Source organism: Triticum dicoccoides, chromosome 5A, assembly GCF_002162155.2.
Source record: "Triticum dicoccoides isolate Atlit2015 ecotype Zavitan chromosome 5A, WEW_v2.0, whole genome shotgun sequence".
In the NCBI taxonomy this organism is placed as follows: domain Eukaryota; kingdom Viridiplantae; phylum Streptophyta; class Magnoliopsida; order Poales; family Poaceae; genus Triticum; species Triticum dicoccoides.
The window spans coordinates 24,817,173-24,841,073 of NC_041388.1; the positions used below are offsets into that span (position 1 = coordinate 24,817,173).

Sequence of the window (23,901 nt, forward strand, 5' to 3'; positions counted from 1 at the left end):
AGGTTGGGGATCGGATGAGGTAGGGGCGAGGGGGCGTGGAGTGGGCTTTTTTTCTTCTTCGTGGGTTTCGGGAGTTCGGGAACGTGTCTTCGGGCCCTATATAGGCCGACCGTGATCTAAATAACTATTCTGATTCTGGGATCAGAATAGTGCTACTCTCTCTCTCTCTCTCTCTCTCTCTCTCTATATATATATATATATATATATATATATATATATATATATATATATATATATAAACACTATTCTGATCACGGGATCAGAATAATATTTTGATCACAACCTGAACTGCCTGAGTAACGCGTCTGAACTTCCCTCTGTACGAACCCGACCTTTGGGCTATCTTTGCAACCGTGTCTCCCCGCGCGATTTATTCTGGTTAGTTGTGTTTTATATGATGTTAGTGTAATCTAGAAACGTTTTTAGCAACTAAATACTCGTTTTAAATAGGAATCTTGCTTATTGACGGATTTTGCTCTCGGGTTGTGATGAAATTGCGTTTTTTGCATTTTACTGCCTGAGTTGTTCGACCTGAACTTCTCTGAGTGCTAGGTTGAACTTCAGCCAACATTGCCCAAATGGGGCTTGTGATATACCGTTGGAAAGCTATGGACACCAGTATCATGACCCAAGTTGATTTTTTGGCAAAATGTAAGCGGTTTAATAGTAGTTTTGAAAACCGTTTTTTCATCATACAAAAAACGTGAATCGTATTTTCGATCGCATTTCTAAACTCTTTATCGAAATGAGGCAAATAATATGGCCTTGGAAAGCTGCTGTAAATCCACTCCTTCCACATGTTGAAAGTTTTCTCTAATTCCTTATGGGTAAATAGTAATTTGGAAAATCATAGAATTTCGCAAATTGAATAGCCGAGTTCGTATTTTTTATGTCATTTCTAAACGGCTAATCCAATTGAGGCAAATGATATGTCGTTGGAAAGCTTATGAAAATGCGCTACTTTTTCATGTTTAAAGTTTTTTGTAATTTTGAACGGTTTAAAAGTAATTTAGAAAACGGTCCAAGTTGCATCGAGTTCGTATTTTCGAGCTAATTTTTTAACCCTATGTCCGAATGTCGCAAATGATATGGCATTGGAAAGCTTGAGGAATGCGAAACTTTTTGGTATATATTGTTTCTCCCAATTCCATACTGTTTTAAGTCAATTTTGAAAAGGGCTAAAAACATATTTTCGCCGTAATTTCTACTAACTTTATCGGAATGGGGCAAATAATATACCGTTGAAAAGCTAAGGGAAATGCAAAACTTTTTCATGTTGATAGTTTTCTCTTATTCCTAGCCATTTTCAAGTGCTTTTGAAAATGGTGAGATCATTCATTCTATCTTTATCGCGAAACAGATTCTTCGAAAATGCACCACGTAAAGAACCTGAACTTCTCGGCACCTGTACTTGAACTTCACTTTGTTTTTCACGTGCTTTTTTGCTCGTAGCTCTCCATCCACTCATCGAAACACTCACGGAAATTGAGCAAGTAATATACCGGTGGAAAGCTGATGTAAACACGCAATTTTCCCGTCTTGATCATTTTTTCATACTCGCGATGATTTTAAAAGTTTTTCATCTCAAATTCATTCACTATAGTAGTCAAACTTCCTGTTGTTTTCATGTTGAACTTCTGTGATGTATTTTCGTTTGTAATTTTCTCATCCATTTCGTCAGTGTTACACTAATGATATTCTTTTTGTACAAACCTCTCTCACAATATTTTTTTAACTTTCTCCGATCGAGGACTTGAACTTACACAAATGATATTCCTGTCATTTTGAAGTAAATTAAAGAAATGGCAAGATCATGATTTCTGCCTTCATTGCGAATGGAAACGCACTACGTGAAGTAGTTGAACTTCTCGGGCATGTCTGTTTGAACCCCACTCTGTTTTTGACATGCTGCTTTTTGCACTACGTGAAGTAGTTGAACTTCTGGGGCATGTCTGTTTGAACTTCACTCTGTTTCACTTTATTGTATTTTTCTTATACGAAACACACACCATGCAGTACGTGAACTTCTGGATGTTATCAATTTGAACTTATGTCTGGTTTGAGTGAATTATTTTAAAACACAACAAACAACATCTTTTTATGTATTTTGGACATCTAAATACACGGTGAACCTCTCTCACAAGAATTTTTGAACTTTTCCTCGCCGAGCACTTGAACTTCTAGCAACCATTTTTTTCATTTATGAGTTGTTTTTAAAAGTGCAAAAAGGGCGTTGTGTTTTTTATTTTTTGAACAGGTAAATCCTAGGTTTTAATAAACTCTGAACTTCTATGTTATTTCAATTTGAACTTCACCTTTTTATATTTTGAGTAAAGAATTGTATTCGATTTTTATACGAAAAAAACGAAAATGGAAATATAAGGTGAACCTCTCTCGCAAGAATTTTTGAACTTCCCCGGACAGAGCACTCGAACTTCTTTCAACAAACCTTTTAATCTTTTATTTTACTATACTTTTATTCTCACCAGAAACGCATTCCTTGCAGTACTTGAACTTCTCGTTGTTTTCACTATGAACTTTTGTCACATTTTTGTGTGTACGTTGATTTACACGCAATTGAAGGTCGGACGTCATTTTCTTGCCATTTTAAAACATGTAATTGGAGGTCGGATGTCCCGCAATATAAATTCTGAACCGTGCACGGAGGTACACGTGAACTTCTTGCAACAAATCTGAGTTTTTTATATACTTCGAACTTCTCTGTTATTTTAATTTCAACTTCTTAGTGCGGATCCATGTTGGCGGCGCGCGGTTGGCCAGATTCGTGGAGGAGTAGGGCTCCGACCGATGTAGCTGACAACAACTGTACCACTGACATTTTTCTTGTACAAACTTCCAACGTTCTCATATTAGTTGAACCTCTAAAATTATACTTATTGAACTTCATCTGGTTTTTGCACAGAACTCGCTAGCATTTTTTTGTTTTGTTGAATTTCAAACTTCTGTGTTACTTTAGTTTGAACTTCACATATTTTTTAAGTAAAGAATTTTTTATTTTTAAATAAACAATGAATTTGAACTTCGTGGTTGATTCTTTCAATAATAACATATGTGTGTGTTTTTAAAATATGGTGACCACTTAATTGTTTTAATTTGAACATCTAGTTTCTTAAAAAAATGAGAAAAATATTTTTAAACTTTTTTAGCTATGTCCTTTATTTTGATTTGAACTTCTTCATTTTTATTCTATAGTAACAAGGGAAATCTAATTTTTTTATAAATATGGAAATTCTCTATTATTGTAAATTGGACTTCTTAGTTTATTTCATTTAGTAATGAAAAAAAATCCTAGTTTTATATAAATATTGAAACGGTCCATTATTAAAATTTGAACTTCTAGAGTTTTTTGTTTCTGAAACAATGAAAATCCTTTTTGTGAATTTTGAACTTCTCTATTTTAAAAAATTAAACTTCTTATTTTTTATTTTTGAACTTCTTGTTTTTCATTCATTAATTATGAGAAAAATATGAATTTTTTATAAACATCAAACTACTCCTTTTTTAAAATTTGGACTTCTTGGTTTTATTTCTTTTAGTAACGGCAAAAAATCCTAGTTTTTTTGTAAACTAGTTTTACTATATTTGAATGTGTGCTTTTTATATTCGACCTCCTCACACATGTAAAATGCTATTTTATGTCACGTGAATTTATATGAACTTCTGGGTAAAACTAGTTTTTTGGCAAAATGAAATACTTCACCTTGTATATTTTCCGAGACGCGACTTTGATTTTTTTTCTGAAAAGAACAAAACATCCCTTTTGTGCGTAAGAAAATACTTTGCTTTTTGTTTCTAATTTTTGCATGTTGAACTTTTAGGGTGGATGGGTGTCCATGCGAGCATCGAACTTCTTCGTTTTTTTAAATTGAACTTCTCATTTTTTTTCTTTTTCCTCTTGAACTCTTTTTCATCCACGTCCATTTTTCTGAGTTTTTCTGTCTAACCAATGAATTTTTGTTGTTCGTGTCTTTGAACTTCTTAAGTGTTCGTATTTTCTACAAAAAATGAATATGATTACATCCTTTTTTGAACTATTCAAAATAATATTATTTGAATGTCTACATTCCATTTGATCTTACCAGTTTCTTTCACATGCATACTCCCCACTTTGTGTTTTCTTGTGCATTGTTGACAGACCAACAAAACTTGCAGCAAGCAAAAGAATCAGAAACACAATAATACAAAATCCTTTTTCATGCTCCTTTTACATTTCCAAATCCTTCTGGCCTCTTTGATTTTGCATGCACGGATCGGACCTGATATACAAAACAAAATGAAGAAAGAGTAGCATTTTTTTAGAAAGTGATTTGCTGCATGTGTTACTACCGAATTTTTTCAGAGAAAATAATTTGCAATCTGCAACCAATGCATCCATCTTCCTTCTCAAACTTACATGTTTGAACTATTGCATCCGGACGCCACTGGGCCAAACAAGAACTGTGTGCACGAGACAGGGGACGGGGGACGGAGCATCAGGATCGAGGCGGCGCTCATCGCGGGGGACATCATCTGGAGGAGTAGCTGGGCGCGGCGAGGGGAGACTGGGCAGCACGGGTCCATCATGGTGGGATCCACCACCGCATAGGTCCGTCAAGGTGGCGGCTGACGGCGGGATCCGATGCGAGAGTGGCCGCCGGAGGCGATGGCGCGCTGGTGGCAGAGCGGCTATGGCGGCCCGCAAGCTCATCTTCAGCGAGGCAGGGGAGGGAAGAAGGTCACGGTGGCGGGTGGAAGAAGTTCGCGGCAACATATGGACGAAGGACGCACGGTGGGAGGATCCCAATGGTTGTCGCGCGGCAGTAGGATCCCGACGATGGGAGGTGGGGCGGTGGCGGTTGAAGTGGCGCGATCCCGGTGCCTGCGGCGTGATCCCCATCATGGGACGATGCATGCGGCACGATCCCCATCGTGGGACAGTGGCAGCGGTGCGATCCAGGGCGAGGGATGGCTCCGACGCCGGTTGGTAGAGGTGGGAGACGCACCGGAGCAAGGGGCGGCGGCGGAAGGTTGGGTCAACGGCACCTCGAGGCAGGGGAAGCAGGGGGCGGCGACGCCTGGATGCAGGGGAAGCGGGGGCGGCGGCGCCTGGATGCAGGGGGACGGTGGTGCCGGGAGGTAGGGGAAGCGGGGGCGGCGGCGCCGGGAGGTAGGGGAAGCGGGGGCAGCGGCGCTGGGAGATCGAAGAGCGGGGGAGAGATGCACGTCGTTGTACTAGAGAGATCAGGGGAGGTTGGGGATCGAGGGAAAGTGGTGGAAGAGCGGGTGTTTTTTTTCTGCACGGGTTCGAGGAGTCCAGGAAAGTCCACCGGGCCATATATAGAGGTGTGACGTGATCCAAATAGTTATTCTAATCCCGGGTTAGAGACTTGAGAGAGCTTAGCTCATCTACCAACCTATGTGGAATCCCTCCATGTTGGAGTAGAACCTTCCATGGTTACAGAGGCCTCTACCTTGGAGAAGAATCCGTTCGTAGGATTATTAAAACCTTCATTGTTTTAGATTTGAAGAAGATCTATCTACATCTCAAGACTCATCTTTCCTAAAGGTTGTATTCATGTGTATCTTGTATTGACCTTATGGTATGCGGAGTATCTTTGTGTGAATCTTGTACTGAGTGTTTTATCTTGATTTTCCTTTATGTTCTTTGTGTTCCCTCTCAAATCCACCTCAATTCGTGAAGTTCAGGCCACCAATAGGATTTGCCCTATATCAACGTGTCTATAGATTTGATCCATCCAAACTACAGTTTTCTTCATCGACGACGATTGCTGCTCTGGTGCACTTGTCCCGTGGGGTCTTAACACGATGACTTTCTAACTATCTAGTACAACAAAGTTCTCTCAGCTCCGACGAGCGAGGGACGATGATGGGGGCACACCTTCAACTCGCTCCAGTGACTGTAGTTGTCGCTAGCTGCCTGTGAAACTGGATATAATCATTGTTACTTCTTGTGTTCTGTCACCGAAGTTGATGAACAAATCAGAAGTTTTCGATAACAAATAACCTTACGGTTAGAGGAGCATGAAATCTTTTTTAAGAGAGGTTTGGGTCTAAATAATAAAATCTAAGCATCCGTGGCAGTACAAAGTACAGACGAGGACTCGAAAGGAAAGAAAACACAAGCCAGTCCCTAGGCTCTGCGCGGAGGGCCCTGAAACGAGAAATGGGATGAAAATCAGGTCCACATCGCTCCTTCCCCACTTTCAGATCTGCTCCTCGCCGATCTGGGCCATCCTGTCGCCGTCTTCTTCCCCCCCGGCCGATGTTTCCCAAACCATAGCCCCCGCAAAACCCTAGATCCCGGCCCCCGTCGCCGCCGCCGCCATGGATCCCTCCGGATCCAGCTCCCGCCACGGGCGCCTCCTCATCTCGCCGTCGGTGTCAACCCCGACCTTCTCCTCCACCCGCGGCCCGTCCTCGTCCCCCTCGCCGCACCACGACCGCCGCAACTCCACCTCCTCCCCGAAGCCCCTCCTCCCCTTCCCGCCCCCCGCCTCCAGGCCGCACTCGTCCGGCTCGGCCGCCGGGCCCCGCGCCGCCGCGTCCGCCTCGCTCCCGGGCTTCGCGCACAACGCGCGCATCGCGGCGGCGCTCGCGCCCGCCGCGGCCTTCCTCCTCGACCTCGGCGGGGCCCCCGTCCTCGCCGTCCTCGCCGTCGGGCTCGCCGCCGCCTACGCCCTCGACGCGCTGCGGCTCCGGCAGGGCGCCTTCTTCACTGTGTGGGCGGCGCTGCTCGCCGCCGACGTGGCCTTCTTCTTCTCGGCGTCCCTCTCGTCCGCCGCCGCCGCCTCGCTGCCCCTCACCGTCCTCGCGCTGCTCCTCTGCGCGGAGACCTCCTTCCTCATAGGCGTCTGGGCGTCGCTCCAGTTCCGCTGGATCCAGCTTGAGAACCCTACCATCGTTGCGGCGCTCGAGCGGCTCCTCTTTGCGTGCGTGCCTATCGCCGCATCTGCAGTCTTCACATGGGCAGTTGTGTCCGCAGTCGGGATGGCCAATGCTTCCTACTACCTTGCCACATTTGCCATGCTCTTCTATTGGCTCTTCTCCGTACCCCGCACTTCCAGCTTCAAGAACCGAAAACAGGACGCTCCATTGCAGGACAGTGATGGCATTCTTGGCCCCTTGGAGAGCTGCGTGCATGCGTTATATCTGCTGTTTGTGCCAGTGCTGTTCCATGCTGCATCCAACCACACCACACTCTTCGCATCATGGGCCAATGTTTGTGATCTTCTGCTGCTGTTCTTCGTACCATTCTTGTTCCTGCTCTATGCGTCCACTCGTGGTTCACTGTGGTGGATTACCAGGGATACACGCACAATGGATCAGATAAGGATGGCGAATGGCTTGGTTGCACTTGTTATAGTGGTGCTCTGCCTGGAGGTCCGAGTTGTATTTCACGCTTTTGGAAGGTACATTCATGCTCCCCCGCCGCTGAATTACCTGCTTGTGACTGTCACGATGCTTGGTGGTGCTTTGGGTCTGGCTGCGCATGCTGCTGGCAAGGTTGGAGATGCAGTTAGCTCGGTGGCGTTTATGGGGTTGGCAGTGCTTGTCAGTGGAGCAGGTGCCGTAGTCATTGGTTTTCCGCTTGTGTTCCTTCCACTCCCAATGATGTCTGGTTATTATGTGGCAAGGTTCTTTACTAAGAAAAGCCTGTCATCATACTTCACCTTTGTGGGAATATCAAGCTTGATGGTCCTTTGGTTTGTAGTGCATAACTATTGGGATCTAAATATTTGGGTTGCTGGCATGCCATTGAAATCGTTTACCAAGTACATTGTTGCAGCTGTAATCATGGCAATGGCTGTTCCTGGTTTGGCACTTCTCCCTGCAAAACTGCGCTTTCTTGTGGAACTTGGTCTTATTGGTCATGCACTGTTGTTATGCTACATTGAGAACCGACTCTTCAACTATGCTGCCATGTATTACTTTGGGTTTGAGGACGATATCATTTATCCAAGTTATATGGTTTTGATCACAACATTTTTCGGATTGGCTCTTGTAAGAAGATTATCTGTTGACCAGAGAGTTGGGCACAAAGCCGCTTGGATCTTGACTTGTCTCTATTCTTCAAAGTTATCTATGTTGTTTATCACATCTAGATCGGTGGTATGGGTTTCAGCCGTTCTGCTACTTGCTGTCACACCCCCTGTACTTCTTTACAGGGACAAGTCCAAAGGGGGGGCTCCAAGGATGAAGATCTGGCAAGCTTATTTTCATGCATCTGTAGTAGCCTTTTCTGCATGGCTCTGCCGGGAAACAGTTTTTGAAGCTTTACAGTGGTGGAACGGAAGGCCTCCTTCAGATGGTCTGCTTTTGGGGTCATATATTTTGTTGTCTGGTGTTGCTTGCATCCCAATAGTGGCGCTCCATTTCCCTCATGCTCAGTCAGCAAAGAGATTCCTGGTGCTTGTTGTGGCCACAGGGCTTCTTTTCGTTATTATGCAGCCTCCTGTTAAACTGTCATGGGTATACCGGTCGGAGCTGATCAGAGCAGCACATTTATCTGATGATGACACGTCAATATATGGTTTTGTAGCATCCAAGCCCACATGGCCATCATGGCTGCTCATAGCAGCAGTGGTACTTACATTAGCAGCTGCTACATCTATCATCCCAGTGAAGTATATTGTTGAGTTGAGGGCTTTGTATGCAGTGGGAGTTGGAATTACACTAGGCATCTACATATCTGTCCAGTACTTCTTCCAAGCAGTTGTTCTGTATCCTCTTCTTGTTGCGACAATTGTCTGTGCTGCAGTCTTTATAGTATTCACGCATCTCCCATCTGAGTCCAGCACAAGGGTTTTGCCATGGGTGTTTTCTTTGTTAGTAGCTTTGTTCCCAGTCACCTACCTGCTGGAAGGACAGTTAAGGGCCAACAGTTTTGCAGAAGAGGATGAAGCAGAGAAGTTCACCAACATGTTGGCTATAGAAGGGGCTAGAATGTCGCTTTTGGGTCTCTATGCTGCTATATTTATGATCATTGCACTAGAAATTAAGTTTGAACTGGCTTTGCTGTTGCATGATAAAGCCACAGATGTTACACATGGTGTATCTGGTGGTCGGGGCTCTGCATTTCCACCCAAAGCAAGGCTACTGCAGCAACGGAGATCTCATGCTGCGCCAACTTTCACCATCAAGAGATTGGCAGCTGAAGCAGCTTGGATGCCTGCGATCGGCAACTTATCTACGGTTTTGTGCTTCATCATCTGCCTTGTTCTCAACGTAACACTTACTGGTGGCTCGAACCGTGCTATTTTCTTCCTAGCGCCCATCCTTCTACTTTTGAACCAGGATTCAGACATCGTTGCAGGATTCGGTGACAGACAGCGTTACTTCCCTGTGACAATTTCTATTTCTGGGTATTTGCTATTGGCATCATTGTATAAGATATGGGAGGAGGCTTGGCCTGGCGCTGGCAGTGGAGGATGGGCTCTTGATATCGGGGGCTCAGTTTGGCTCTATGCTGTGAAAAATGTTGCTCTGCTCGTGCTCACGCTACCCAATCACATACTCTTCAATCGGTTCATGTGGGACTATGTCAGGCAGACCGATTCAAAGCTACTTCTGACACTGCCTCTCAACCTGCCATCGATTATAATGACAGATGTACTTTCTGTGCGGGTTTTAGGGCTGTTGGGAGCTATTTATTCTCTAGCACAGTACCTGATATCAAGGCGGATAAGAATTGCTGGGATGAAATATATTTGAGGTAAATCTTGTGTTCCTTGGCGCAACTGCTGTCAGTCGAGTCTTCAACTTCCTGAAGCAGATCCTTGTGGTAGAGAGAATCAGAGAAACAATGCTCGATGGTAATCACTTTTGTACTGGATGATTGTTATACTGGTTTACCCTTGAGGTGTTGTACTGTAGATGTTTTGCACAGGACATAAAATGCATCACCATGGGTCCTTTACTATGGGCTTGTAGCAAGAAAGAAAAGAATTGCTGTTTTTCACTTGACTAATTTTAATGCGTTTTCAGTCGAATTTTTAAATCGGCGGATCAAGTGCTAAGATTTGCGCTGAGAGTGGTCTTTTTGTAGCTGGGCGCGCGTGTCTTTTCGGGCCGCCTGTTTACCACCCGTTAGCTTTTCCCCTCCTTTCTTTTCCGCTGTTGTTTTGAATTTTCTTTTTGGCCCGGTTCAGCCTTTTCTATCCCATTTCACAAGGCGCTAGATCGAGTCACTGTTTGAGCGGAAGGGAGAGAGAGATAGAGGAGGGAGAGGCCCTTCCTTGGTGATTTGTTTGGCGATGTCCATGGTGATTGGGAGCTCTCCCTCTATTTCTGCCTGAGGTCTAACGCTATGAGTGCTGTGGATTCGGTTCCTGTGGAGTGGTTTGACCCCCCTTTTGTCTAGATTTTTCCTTTGGATGTTGCTGCTTGTGTTCTGTTGTTCTTTATCTAGTTCTCCGATTTGTTGACTGGGTTCCTATCCCGTCCGCAATATCCAGGGTTTGTGTGAATGTAGGTTTGTGATTTTCCCATGGCTAGCTTTTGATTTGTTTGTTTCCTGGTTCTGTAGGTTTTGCTATGACTATTTTGGGGATTCTTGGCATATGTTATTTAGGATTCTGGTGAGGTAGAGTTGAGCTCGTTGTGTTTATTTCTGTTTCATTTTTGTTTTTCAGAAAGTTGAATGTTTGAAAAGGAAGCTTACCAGTGCTGGTGCTAGGAATAGGTAGGAATGTGGTATATGTTTCGGTCTCTTGATAGTTCTGCTCCTCTATACTCCCTCCGTAAACCAATATAAGAGTGTTCAGATCACTACTTTAGTGATCTAAATGCTCTTATATTAGTTTACAGAGGGAGTACTTATTAGTGCTGTTTCTGATATGCATTTTCTTACTGTTGCTATTTATTTTGTATTGCACTAACCATCCCTTAGAGGGTATTGTTAAAAGAAAACTCTGTTGAGCCGTGTCTTGCACTAACCATCCCTTAGAGGGTATTGTTAAAAGATCCTCGATTCCTATAACAATATCAATGTTGTAGTGACTTGATGGAAGCCCAGAGTCTTTAGTTGATCCAGTATATGGGATGTATATCCCATTCTGGAATTTCATGTTAGCTCTCGGTACATATGAAACTAACAACACATCAATAACAAGCCACCGGGAAGACACAAAGTTCTGTACTTGTATTACTGATGTCACAGTAGTTATTTACAGTAGTATAGTACCTGGAGATACTACAGGTCATGTTGTGAAATGTTTGTTGGGTAATAAGAATTTTCTGCTTGTCATTTCTGTTTTTCTTGTGTAGTAAATTTATAGCTTGCTGCTAGTAATCTTCTAGAGCTAATTCTTTGTGTTCTTTCCATTGAACTAGAGTTATTCCCTCCGTAAAGAAATATAAGAGCGTTTAGATCACTAACGCTCTTATATTTCTTTACGTAGGGAGTACATTTCTAATGAATTATGGTGTTTAATGTGCGTAGAATCACCTTGGGGTGAACAACAATTTCAGCCTTAGTGTATATGAATTTCATCTCAGTGTTTGTTTGTTGGAATTTCATTTGTTAGCGCTGTAAGTTTGAAAGTCTACTGGAAATAACTTCAAGTTTCAGCTGGCCCTTCACTTAGATTGTTTCCTGGTCTCTTTGCTTCCCTTCTTTTGGATTTGATTTCTTGATCTGCTACCTTTTTCTTATCCTGCTTCTGTTTGTTATTACTCCACCTTGTATTTTCAGTCAAAAGAGAAAATGTCCAATAGACGCCTTCAAAAAAAGAAAAAGAAAATGTCCAATAGACACTCGTGGTAGGACGCCTTCAAAAAAAGAAAAAGAAAATGTCCAATAGACACTCGTGGTAGGTAGCTGTCGTTCAACATCGGTGATTATTAGTGACCCTAACGTCGTCATTATTACTGCCCGGCGATTAGCTTTGGCTGCCTACACAAAGGCGGGAGGGGAGGGGTAAGATTTTGCGCAGTCGGCAGGGGCGAAGGTGATGGTGCGCTTGTCCAGGTCGTAGCCGACGTGCATGTTCTGCTGCATGATGTTGCCGATCGCCGCCACCGGCCGCTCAGGCGTCACCGGCGCCATGGCCAAGCACACGGTCCGCAGCAGAAGGTCCACGAACACGTTCTCCGCCTTGAGCGTCACCAAGGCGCCCCCGCCCAGCTCCAACGTAACGCCCGGGAAAACCTTGTCCAGCACCTCCAGACCGCCCGCCTCGTAACACAGCGAGAACAACTCCGGCTTCGGCGACTGCTTGCGAGGGAGCTTGATGCTCCGGGCGAGCGCCTCCACGATGGGGTCCAGCAGCTCCTTGTCGAGGTACGTCAGCACCGTCCCGGAGTCGACGATGACCGGGGACCGGCTCGGCAGCTTGACGATCGTGTTCCCGACCCTGAGGGCCACGATCTCGACGGTGTAGTAGGCCCCCACGGCGGAGGAGTGCTGCACCATCGGCGTGGTGACCGCGTCCGGCTCCGTCACGGCGGCGCGGGCGCCGAAGTTGAGCGCGGAGGACACGTCGCTGAAGAAGGGCGCCAGGCAGTAGGAGAACCTCCGGCCGAGCGACGTCGCGGCGCCGATCTGGTTGATGAGGGAGGTCGGCGAGGCCGACAATGCCGTTGCCGGCGAAGTGGACGGTGGTGGCGCAGCCGAATGTGACTCTGGGCACCTGCAGCTGCGGACGCTCGCGGCACCCCGTGCAGCCGCCGGGAGCGTCGTCGAAGGTGAAGGTCTCGGTGGCGACGAGGCCGCTGCTGCTGGAGCCGTCGAGGTACGAGTAGGTGTACTGGCAGAAGGAGGCGGCGTCGCAGGAGGTGCCGGGGACCGAGCGGCACGGGTCGGACTGGCAGCCCACGCGGCCGTAGGTCGACGACGAGGAGAGGTCGAACACGCTGCTCCGTCCGCCGGCTTCTGCCGGCGGTGGCGATGCCGGAGAAGCAGAACCGTTGGTGCACCTGAGCCACACGAGGTCGCTGCCGGAGTCGACGAGGGCGAGCATCCGGGTGCGCGGCGAGCCGATGTTGACGTGCATGAAGTACTCGAACGAGCCTGACACCACCTCCGACACCGCGCCGTCAGGGTCAGGAGAGTCTGAACCTGAGCCGGCGTACGAGCGCCACACGGCGGCAAGCCGGCGGGCCTGCGGGGTGAGCGACGCGTCGTGGAACGGCGACCTGGGGGAGTCCCGGTGGGTGAGCTCCACGCTGAACCCGCCGCCGGTGCACCCACACAGCAGCGGCGTCAGGATCAGGACGAGGCCAAGGAGCAAAAGTGCGCCACACATGGTGCACGCCATTGACTGTTAATAATTCTTCTAAGTTCCTACCTCCATCTTCTTCTCAGGGCAGTTTTAATACTGGGTGACAAATGTGGTAAGTAAGGATTTGACAGGAAATTGCAGATTTGATTGGCGAGAAATTAGCGGTATACTTTTTTTTAACAGTTTTGCTAAAGCACATCTAGATGTGCCATAAGTATTGCACATGTAAGTCCTATATCATTGATCTTACGTTGGTGCTACAAGATGATTAGTAATTAGGAATTTATGATGAAGCAGGTGATCAATTGCTCTTTTTTTCCCGCCGGATTGTTTTTTTGGAATCAACATTAAACCTATCAGAAATGGCAATTGAACTGATTTTTTTATGGAAAAAACTATCATGGCTAGCTTCATTAATCTCGGAACAAAATTACATCGTCCAAAGCGTAGTGACCAAACAGTCCGGGGGCTCGCCAGCCTAACTCATCGAAGACTTATTACAATAACTAAATTTTGCTAGCACATGCGCCATGTGATTTGCATCACGAAAAGAAGTGATCTTCCCAGTCGAATAATGTATTACTTTGATAAATCGTAGTGATAGCTTAGCTAATTTTGCTTGGAATGAGGGAAGAACCATGACTTGATTAGGTTGTGGTCCAGATTTTTTTCTTTAGAGATAAATGCTATTGATTGTAAGGATTTGAATATTTGAGTAATACAAGTGTTTTACCCGCAAAGAAGAAGAAGAAGCTACATCTATGCACTCTGTAACAACTACTGATGCTGCATCCCACCACTGAGATTGTCCATCACCGAAGTTTATGACGCTAAGTGAGTCGGACTCAGCTTCAACTTTATGAAAACCCATAGCATTAGCAAAGTGAAGCCCATCTCTCATCGTCGTTGCTTCAGTAATAGCTACACATCTGGAGCAAACTGAATAGACTTGCATTGAGCTGCCAAGAATGTACCTCTTTCCATCTCTTAATATAGTTGCCGTTTTTTTTTTGCGGGAATCTTGGGTCAGGTTTCATCCATATATTCATACCTTTCGGAATGCTTCAATGACAGGATCTCCGAAAATTGCTCTCAATGTTTGGTACAAATATTGGCCACCGAAACGAAGGAGGGTATGGTTCATTATGAGTGAGTTGGCGCCTGATCTATCGCAAATACCAGCACCCAAGTACAAGAGGTCGCTTCACCACTAGACTTGCATAATCTACAACTGAGATCCAGGTTGAAGTAAAAGATGTTCCATTATAACAGAGCCAGAATGATTGACCATAGTAGCCGAGTCTATTATATCCATCATCCTCAATCGGTTCCAAATATCTTTCGCATGAATACACTAGAATAAGAGGTGTCTAATGTCCCCGCAAGAGGCAAAGTTTTACTTCCGCGACAGGCGTGCTTTTTATTTTTCTTTCTTTCATGAGAGGCATGGATTTTGCTTTTGCGAAAGGCATGATTGTGTTTTCGCGAGAGGCACAGCAATGTCTCCTCGGAAACGAAAAAAATGTGTTTTCTCTTTTTCTTCTTCCGTGAGAGGCATGAGTTTGCTTTCACGAGAGGCACGATTGTGGTTCGTGAGAGGCACGGGCATCCTCTTTCGGAAAGGAAAAAACCCGTGCTTCCGGTTCGGTTTTTTCGTTCGGTTTTTTGTGAATTTTTTTTCGTCAAAACCTATCAACATAGGATCTAGTTTTGAAGATCTCGACGCGAGAAATCCAATGATGAAAACGGTTTGAGATTTGGACGCATGGTTAAAGAGATAAAACATCTTGAATAAACGAATCTACGAAAAAAAAAAAAACTCCCAGATTGCGACAAGTGGCGCGCAGCCACTTATTGTAACCTCGGGAGGTGGGAGTGATCTTTGCAACAAGTATTCGTTAACTAGTGATTTCAACGTATTGGGACGCGTCTATATATTGCTTACATCGATGTTTATGCTGGGACCTCCTATACAACGTATGAGGCACCCCCGCTTGCCCTGTTATGCGCGGGGCGGGGCGGGGCAGGGCTCCCCCGTTTTTTTTGTTTTCAATTTTTTACTTTCCCTTTTTTTGTTTTTGTTTTATTCTATATTAAACTAATTTGGGGTTGGTTCTAAAATTTGAAAACATTGTGAACTGTGAATTGTCAAAAAACAGTTCTTGAATTCAAAGATATTTGCGATTTGAAAGAATGAACATCTTTTACTTTGATGAAAAAAATTATGAGCATTTTTTTAATGATGAACATTTTTTCAATATTCATTGCGGAAATTAAAACGTCCATAATAATTTTATTGTGAGGATGGAAACGTATGTAATTAAACGCGTTTTTATGAAAATGAAATGTCTGTAATGCGTTTTTATGAAGATGAAACGTCTGTAATTAAACGCATTTTATTGCCGGACCGTTCTCCTACCCGACTGGCTATATATATGAGGCATCGCAGCTCAGCTCCATGCGCTTCACACCTCCACTACTCCCTGGTCGTTCCTTTCACTGCTGCTGCCCTCGGTGATCCCATCCCGTCTATCGCGTACACGGCTGGCTGGAGAGCAGGCCTCCGAAACCCCGCTTCTCCAGATCCTGTATGGGAGAGAGGCGATTAGGTTTTTGGGGAGCGTCTCCTACGCGACTGCTCTTCTTGGTTTAACTACTTCATCTACGCCGACTACTTCTGTGTCACCTTTGTCTTCACCATGAGCATTGACTCCGATCATGCGGCTGCCGAGAAGGCTGCTGCGGACAAGAGGATTGCAGACGAGGCCGACGCCTCTGCTGCTGCTACGGCCGACTGGCCTACTGGAGGGTATAACACATTTACATTGCTCCTGTTTACTTTCATGTGTGCAGTACTAGTAGTTTGCATAGATATTTCTACTATCTGTCTAGTACGTGCGTACATCATCAAAATTCAGTATGTCATTAGCACTGCCTATGTCATGTTCATGATTTATTATTGAATTAAATTAATCGAACAATTGCTTAATTTCTCGACAAGCAGTAGCTACGACAGGCTAGGTACACGATCCAGGTAGGCTTCAAGCACTGTAGCTACAAATGCTACAGTGACGGCTACAGCCAAGCAAGGAAACTAGGCCCACACCCCACGCGTCGGCCTGGGCTGCCTGGGCCCTACGCCGCCCCTACGTCTAAGTTTCTATTCTTTAAACTGTTCGCGCTGTGAATATTCACTAGCAGTTAACTGGCCCAATGGTTAGCCTCTCTGTGTGGACGCGCGAGGGCGCGAGATCCAGTCGAGGTCTATTTTTGGCGGTCTCTTTTCGCGTTGCGTGGTCGTGGGCCGGCCCATCCAGCCGCATTGCGGGCGCCAATTACCTTGTGCGCCGCGCAATAGGAGGTCTTCTAAAACATGGCCAGATGAAAAAAAGGGAAGAAAATAACAGAGGAGAAATATCAAATCAGTTCAATCGTTTCCATTTCTTTTTTTGAGGATCAATCGTTTCCATTTCTGAAAGGTCTAAAGTTGATGCCTTTTTTTGCTGAGGCTGGCGGAGAAAAAGAATCAATTGATCACCTGCCCCGACTCGAATGATTCATCCTAAATTCCTAATTAACATGCATGTACTTACCACTAATCATTTGTTGCGTCAACTTAATTACGGCCTCCAAGTATAGTAGTACCACTGATCTCTCGCTAATCAAATCTGCAATTCCTGTAAAAAAGAATCCTTAGTTGCCACTTTTGAAACACACTGCCCGCTATTAATACTGCCCTGAGAGGAAGATCGAGTTAGGAACTTGGGAAACAATCAAAAGCAAAGCAATGGCGCGCACCATGTGTCGCCCCCTTTCGCTCCTTGGCCTCTTCCTCATCCTGACGCCGCTGCTGTGTGGGTGCACCGGCGGCGGGTTCAGCGTGGAGCTCATCCACCGGGACTCCCCGAGGTCGCCGTTCCACGACCCGTCGCTCACCCCGCGCGCCCGCGTGCTTGCCGCCGTGCGGCGCTCGTACGCCGGCTCAGGCTCTCCTGGCCCTGACGGCGCGGTGTCGGAGGTGATCTCAGGCACGTTCCAGTTCTTCATGTACGTCAACGTCGGCACGCCGCGCACCCGGATGCTGGCCCTCGTCGACACCGGCAGCGACCTCGTGTGGCTCAGATGCACCAACGGTTCTGCTTCTCCGGCACCGCCAGCAGCAGCAGCCGGCGGGACGAGCAGCGTGTTCGACATCTCCTCGTCGTCGACCTACGGCCGCGTGGGCTGCCAGTCCGACTCGTGCCACTCGGTCCACGGCACATCCTGCGATGCCACCTCCTTCTGCCAGTACAGCTACTCGTACGTCGGCGGCTCAAACAGCAGCGGCCTCGTGGCCACGGAGACCTTCACCTTCGACGACGCTCCCGGCGGCTGCACGGGGTGCCGCGAGCGTCCGCAGCTGCAAGTGCCCAGAGTCAACTTCGGGTGCGCCACCACCGCCAACTTCCCCGGCTACGGCATCGTCGGCCTCTCGGACGGGAAATCTTCCCTGATCAACCAGATGAGCGCCGCGACGTCGCTCCCCCGGAGGTTCTCCTACTGCCTCACGCCCTACTTAAGCGACGTGTCCTCCGCGCTCAACTTCGGGTCCCGCGCCACCGTGACGGAGCCGGGCGCGGTGACCACTCCGATGGTGCACTCCCCCGTGCACGTGGAGGCTTTCTACACCGTCGAGATCGTGGCCCTCAGGATCGGGAGCTCGATCATCAAGCTGCCGAAGCGGTCCCCCGTCATCGTCGACTCCGGGTCGCTGCTGACGTCCCTCGACAAGGAATTGCTGGACCCCGTCGTGGAGGCGGTCACCGGGAGCATCAAGCTCCCGCGCAAGCCGCCGCCGTCGCCGAACCCGGAAATGTTTTCGGTGTGCTACGAGGCGGACGGCATGAAGGCGCTGGAGAAGGTATACCCGGACGTGACGTTGGAGCTGGGCGGGGGCGCCTTGCTCACGCTCAAGGCGGAGAACTTGTTCATGGACCTTCTGCTACGGACCGTGTGCTTGGCCGTGGTGCCGGTGACGTATGAGGGGTCGGTGCCGACGATCGGCAGCATCTTGCAGCAGAACATGCACGTCGGCTACGACCTCGACAAGCGCACCATCACCTTCGCCCCTGCCGACTGCGCCACCTCCTACCCCTCTCCTCCCGCCTCATCTGTGTAGCTAGCTAGCTAGTTAAGTAGGAGTAATAATCACCGTGTCTTCTAAGGTCTTATATATACATAGCATAGAATGATAGAGAGAAAAGGAAAGAAAGAAACTCTTCAACAAAGTAGTCCAGCTTTTGTACGCACATGTGTTTGGAAGGGAAAAGAACCAAACCAGAGTAATAACAAACAAATCCTGGGAATGTCTGTTTTACATTCGACTGAAATCCAATTCGCTTTCAGTCAGATTTTTCAGCGACACTGAGTTTAACAAGTGTCACATGTCGTCCGTTTTGTTCCTGTCCCCTGAATGTCGATGCCCTTGTCCCACCCCCATCAAACAAGGAACCACGGGCGGAATTCCTCCAAGATCCAGAGGGCAAACCTGGAGAAAATCATGGATGCAAAGGTGAGAGATCCTCTCCTGGCAATCTTCTTTGCAATCTTCTCTACCTCCCTGTGAACAGTTCCCTCTCCTACTTTAGAATCTACATGAAAAGTGCACATAAAAAACAGAGGAAATAATACTAGCATTACTTTGCAGGAAATTAAGAAAAGCTGATTTGAAAAGGAGAATAAGGTCATGGGATCAACATTGACATGAAAAAACATGATCAAACTCCCCCTTTACATAGTACAGGAAACATAAAACAGGAACTCTACTAAGATTAGTCAAATTACTGTGAGTAGATATCATTTTAGCAAATTACAGTGACTTTTACAGTGCAATTGCAGTATTCACAGTAGAATTCCTGTAAACTTACAATGCTCATTTATGGTAGAATTACAATGAAAAGCCACTGTTCCAGTGACAATTACAATGTAATTGTCTGCTAAAAAAATTACAATGTAATTTACAATAGGATTACAAAGTAAATTATTACAAGTTACAGTGACATTTTATACTTCTTCCGTTCCTAAATATAAGTCTTTTTAGAGAATTCAATATAGACTAGATACAGAGCAAAATGAGTGAATCTACATTCTAAAATGCATCTATATACATCCGTATGTGGTCCTTATTGATATCTTTAAAAAGACTTATATTTAGGAACGGAGGGAGTAGTAGATTTACAGTGTAAAAACAGTAATCATCTTAAATCATGCCTGTAAAACCGCATATCAACTTTTTACACTGTAAAGACCTTATAAGTACAGTGAAAATCAAAAAATAAGTAGAGTCCCCTTGCTCAAAAAATACTAGTGAATGCTTTCATTATCTTAAAAAATTCCAGCATTAAGAAGGTGGCAACGTGACCTTCCCCTTCGGCTTGCTCCTTCCCGGGTTGATTCCTTGGAATGTGCCGGTCTCTTCAAACTCGCTGTCAGGGATCTGGAGTTTCTGGAGTACAGCGGGGGAGATCAGGTTCAAGCCGGCCCCGCCGTCAACTAGCATCTTAGTGACCTTGAGGTTGCGGATAGTTGGTGAAACCAACATCGGCAAGCACCCGACCGCAGTTGTGCGATCAGGGTGGTCCTCAATATCAAAGATGATAGCGTGTTGGACCATTTCAGAAGCTTGCGTGACTCGACAGGTGGTTCCGCCGCATTGACTTCCCGCACCCACTGCTTGAGTTGGCGGTGCGAAGTATGCAGAGAAGCACCGCCGTCAACGCACAAGACCTCTGTGGCTTTCTGGAACTCCTGCTCACTGGTCTCGACATCATCCATGTCTTCGTCGTCGTCGTCATCTTCATCCTTGTCGCGGCCGCGGGGAGGTCTGTCTCCTTGCCGCTGCTTGGCCTTGCCACGGCGTCCTCCCCGGCCGGCGCGTTTCTTGCCGGATTCTCCAGCGCCTCCTTGGGCCCTCTCCTTGTCGCATCGCTCGTATTCAGCCTTTTGCTGCTGGACAAGCTGCTCGACCTTCTTGCAGCTCTGGAGGTCATGGCCCTTGGTGCGGTGGATCTTGCAGTACTGCTTGTCGGTGCCGTCCTGCTTGTCGGCGACCGCCACAGTCTGGCAGTTGGTGCATGCGGCAATCTCCTTGCCGGAGCTACCAGCTTTGGCTTTCTTGGCGCCACCTTCGTTGCCGGACTGCTCAATGACTAGCACATCTTTGCCTTTCTTCTTCCTGTTGTTCCGTCGCCGGTTTTTCTTTGCCGGGGCAGCATCCTCGCTGTCAGATCCTCCTGCTCCTGTATTCTCTCCGGGGAGTTTCCTCCCTTCCTTAGCACGTGCACACTTGTCGGCCAGGGCATACAGCTCACTGACGTCTCTGATCCTGCACATCGCCATCTCCTCCCGCATCCTGCGGTTACGCACGTTCTGATGGAACACGCTGATGACCGCGGCAGGGTGGACATCTGGGATGTTGTGCTGTACACGGCTGAATCTCTGAATGTACTTGCGCAGGGGCTCTCCTTCCTTCTGGGCGAGCAGATGAAGGTCACTCTCTTGGCCATGAGGTTTGTGGCCGCCTGTAAAGGCGCCGACAAACTGATGGCATAGGTCTGCCCAGGAGGATATGGAGTTGTCCGGCAAGTGCATGAGCCAGGACCTGACGTTGGGCTTGAGCACCAGCGGGAAGTAGTTGGCAAGGATCTTGTCGTCCCGCCCCCCGGCAGCCTGCACCGCGATGGTGTAGATGCTGAGGAACTCCGACGGATGCGACTTGTCGTCGTACTTCTCTGGTACGTCTGGCTTGAAATTCTTCGTGCTGGGCCACTGGACTTGCCGCAGCTCACGGGTAAACCCAGGGCAACCTACCGTGTACGGCAAGTCGCCTGGTTCCCCTGGCGCATGCATGTCGACAGAGGGCCCAGCGCGCTGGTCCTATTGACGTCGCGCTTCTCTTCGGCGCTCGATGCGAGTACGAGCGTCTTCTTGCTGTCGTTCGTGAAGAACTTGGCGCTGATCGCGACGAGCTCGTGGATCTGATGACGCGGTGGAGTCGCTGTCGAGGTGGATCCGGCGAGTCGGCGATCTTGGCCTTCGGGGCGGAGAGTGCACAGTGGTTGCACCCCCACCGGTCTTGTCGCCACCGGCTCATGTCTGGCTGACTTGCTGCGGCTGCGACGTGCTCGGCTGCCGTTGAGTGTCGCCGTTGGCGAAGCCGATGAGACTCTGAATGGTGGCCCTCTAGTCGTCGATCTTGTCTGCCGTTGGAGGATAGTCCAGGAGCAGTTGAGCTCACGCCAAAGCTTCTGCTGGAGTGGCGGGTGGCGGTGGCGAACGATGCGAGGAGCGGGATATGCTCGGACTTCTAACTATGTTAGAAGGAGCAGTATCCCGTCCAGGCGACCGTGCCTCACTCGTGCCAGCATGTTGGTGTGCATGCTGGTCTTGAGCACTCCGAGATCCACCAGCTCGATCTTGGTCCAGCAAACGCATGGTACCGTGAGTACCATGACGCTGCCGGTCCAGCGCCTCCTGAGATGGGCGCGGTGCATGTACGAACGTCGAGGTCTTGGAGTGCGCCCGGTCGTTGTGGGAGCCGGCTACGCCGCCGATGGGCAGCGCAGCCTTGTCCTTGGACCTGGCAGCACCGTGAGCTCCCTCGTCGATGCCCGTTCTTCTACCGGCGTCTGCCCCATCAGCCGTTTGCTCCGGCGGTGGTGGGTTCGGCGCGGACGGAGCAGCCGCTTCCGAAGCCTTCTTCTTCGGCGGCATGTCGATGAAGATGATGAAGATCTAGCTCGTGTGAACGCCAGATCTGGTTCACACAACCTCGACGCCCCTACCTGGCGCGCCAAAGATGCCGGGGGACTAATCCACGAGCACCTATGGGACCGGCGGACCGAGTCCCTTTCGGTTCGGCGGGGGCGAGGGTCGCACGAAGAGCGGATCGAGGCGAAGCACACGAGCGGTTTACCCAGGTTCGGGCCGCACGGATGCGTAAAACCCTACTCCTGCTTTGTGGTTTGTATTGAGTTCTTGCTCGGGAGCGTGGAGTGCTACAGTACACCCCAGCAGCTAACGAGACCGAGCCTGAGTGTTTTCTTCCTCCCCCCTTCTACGTTGCGCATGGGCCTCCTTTTATATGCTCAAGGGGTCACCGGCAGGTGGCAACATAGACAAGGGTAAAAATGGAAAGGTGATGCGGTTGGTACAGCTACCTGCTACAGTGTATCATACCTAACCCTGACGGCAGGGGACAAGGGCATTAAATGCCCGTCTGCGTCGCCTAAATAGTGCAAAAGGGACCGTCAGGGACGCCACCGCTCGCCACGATGGCAATCTTGTCAGTGCCGCTTGCCACCGCGCACCCCTGGCTGCACAGCCTCCCGCCACGTACGCCTGGAAGGGTCCCAGAGCGACACGTTGGTGGGTGTGCTGGAGCGCGGGCACAGAGTGGTGGCTTGCCGCGGCAAGCGCCTTGCCGCGGTCGTTGTCTTGTCGCGTCCGGGAGCTTGTCGCTCACCGGGCCTTGCCGGGCGCGTGGCGCGTCGCGGCAAGTTCCTTGAGATGCCTTGGTTGGCCTTCCCGGCAAGCTCCTCTTGCCGGGGTCTTGTCTCCTTAAGCGCCTTGCCTTGGTTGGCCTTCCCGGCAAGCTCCTCTTGCCGGGGTCTTGTCTCCTTAAGCTTGGATACTTTGCCCTTGAATGGCTCCAAAGGAACCACGAAGGACCTTGGCAGTCACCCGGCAAGCCTTGCCGCGGGATGCTGCGACTGCCCGTGCACAAGTTCGGGATACTAGAGTACCCCTACTCTAGTACACCGACAGAAGGTGAAGCAAACATTCAAGGACATGAGTCATACAAGCAAGATGAAGATGCACTCCTTCATGTAAGATGAAGCCAAAATGACTGACTTAATTCTTTTGCTATTTGACCCCAGTAACTGTCATATCCATACAGGAATATAAATCTTAGAGTAGAAAAAAACACCCATTACAAAAGTAATTCACTGAAATTACACAGGGAAATAGAGTGTAAGTGCACTACCATCACAGTGTAATTACATAGAATAGAATCCAAAATAAAGAACTATAATTACAGGGACATTACAGGTTACATAGAATCCAAATGAATTTAACAGTGTAAATACACTGAAAAAAGGACTGGAAATTGCAGTACATAGGATAGTAAGTTACAGGGTTAAAAGGATGAGCAAAGGATGAATCAAACCAGAATCACAACCAATATGCCTCGAGAGATCAGCAAGTGAGATCCTCAACAAAAATTGCCATGCGTCTCTGCCTCCGAGCTCGCGCCGCTGGAAATGGGGAAGGAAACAGACAAAGGCAGCTAGAGAGGGTAGAAAAAGAAAATTTTAAAATAAAAGGGATAGCCTGAAACAAGGAGACACGACGTGTGGTATCAACGGGTCTCACAGCAACAGTTTGCGGGTCCGATAACGACCAAAACAACCTGAGCGCTAAAAAGAAAGAGAAAACTACACGAATCCTAACAGAGGGATCGAACGGACAAAAATTTGAATGAAAGCGATTTGATTCAAAAATGTTTGTGAAACTTTGACAAATGTTCACAAATTTAAAAAGTGGTTGAAAATTGAAAAATGCCCACGAATATGAAAATAGTTCATGAATTCAGAAAAATGTTCACCAAGTCAAAAAAGGT

The 23,901-nt window shown here is 47.7% G+C and overlaps 2 protein-coding genes and 1 pseudogene across 2 annotated transcripts; 2 read left to right on the top strand and 1 right to left on the bottom strand.

The window, feature by feature from the left end:
- Nucleotides 1-6,210: 6,210 nt before the first annotated feature.
- On the top strand, nucleotides 6,211-10,018 carry LOC119298878. The gene has a single exon (XM_037576182.1). It carries the CDS (start codon nucleotides 6,346-6,348, stop codon nucleotides 9,730-9,732), a length of 3,387 nt encoding a protein of 1,128 aa, XP_037432079.1. The 5' UTR covers nucleotides 6,211-6,345; the 3' UTR covers nucleotides 9,733-10,018.
- A 1,896-nt stretch (nucleotides 10,019-11,914) lies between these two features.
- On the bottom strand, nucleotides 11,915-13,277 carry LOC119299084 (annotated as a pseudogene).
- A 3,751-nt stretch (nucleotides 13,278-17,028) lies between these two features.
- Nucleotides 17,029-18,399, top strand: LOC119299085 (aspartic proteinase CDR1-like). Its single transcript, XM_037576374.1, has one exon. The coding sequence runs from the start codon at nucleotides 17,029-17,031 to the stop codon at nucleotides 18,397-18,399; it is 1,371 nt and encodes a 456-aa protein (XP_037432271.1).
- Nucleotides 18,400-23,901: the final 5,502 nt, after the last annotated feature.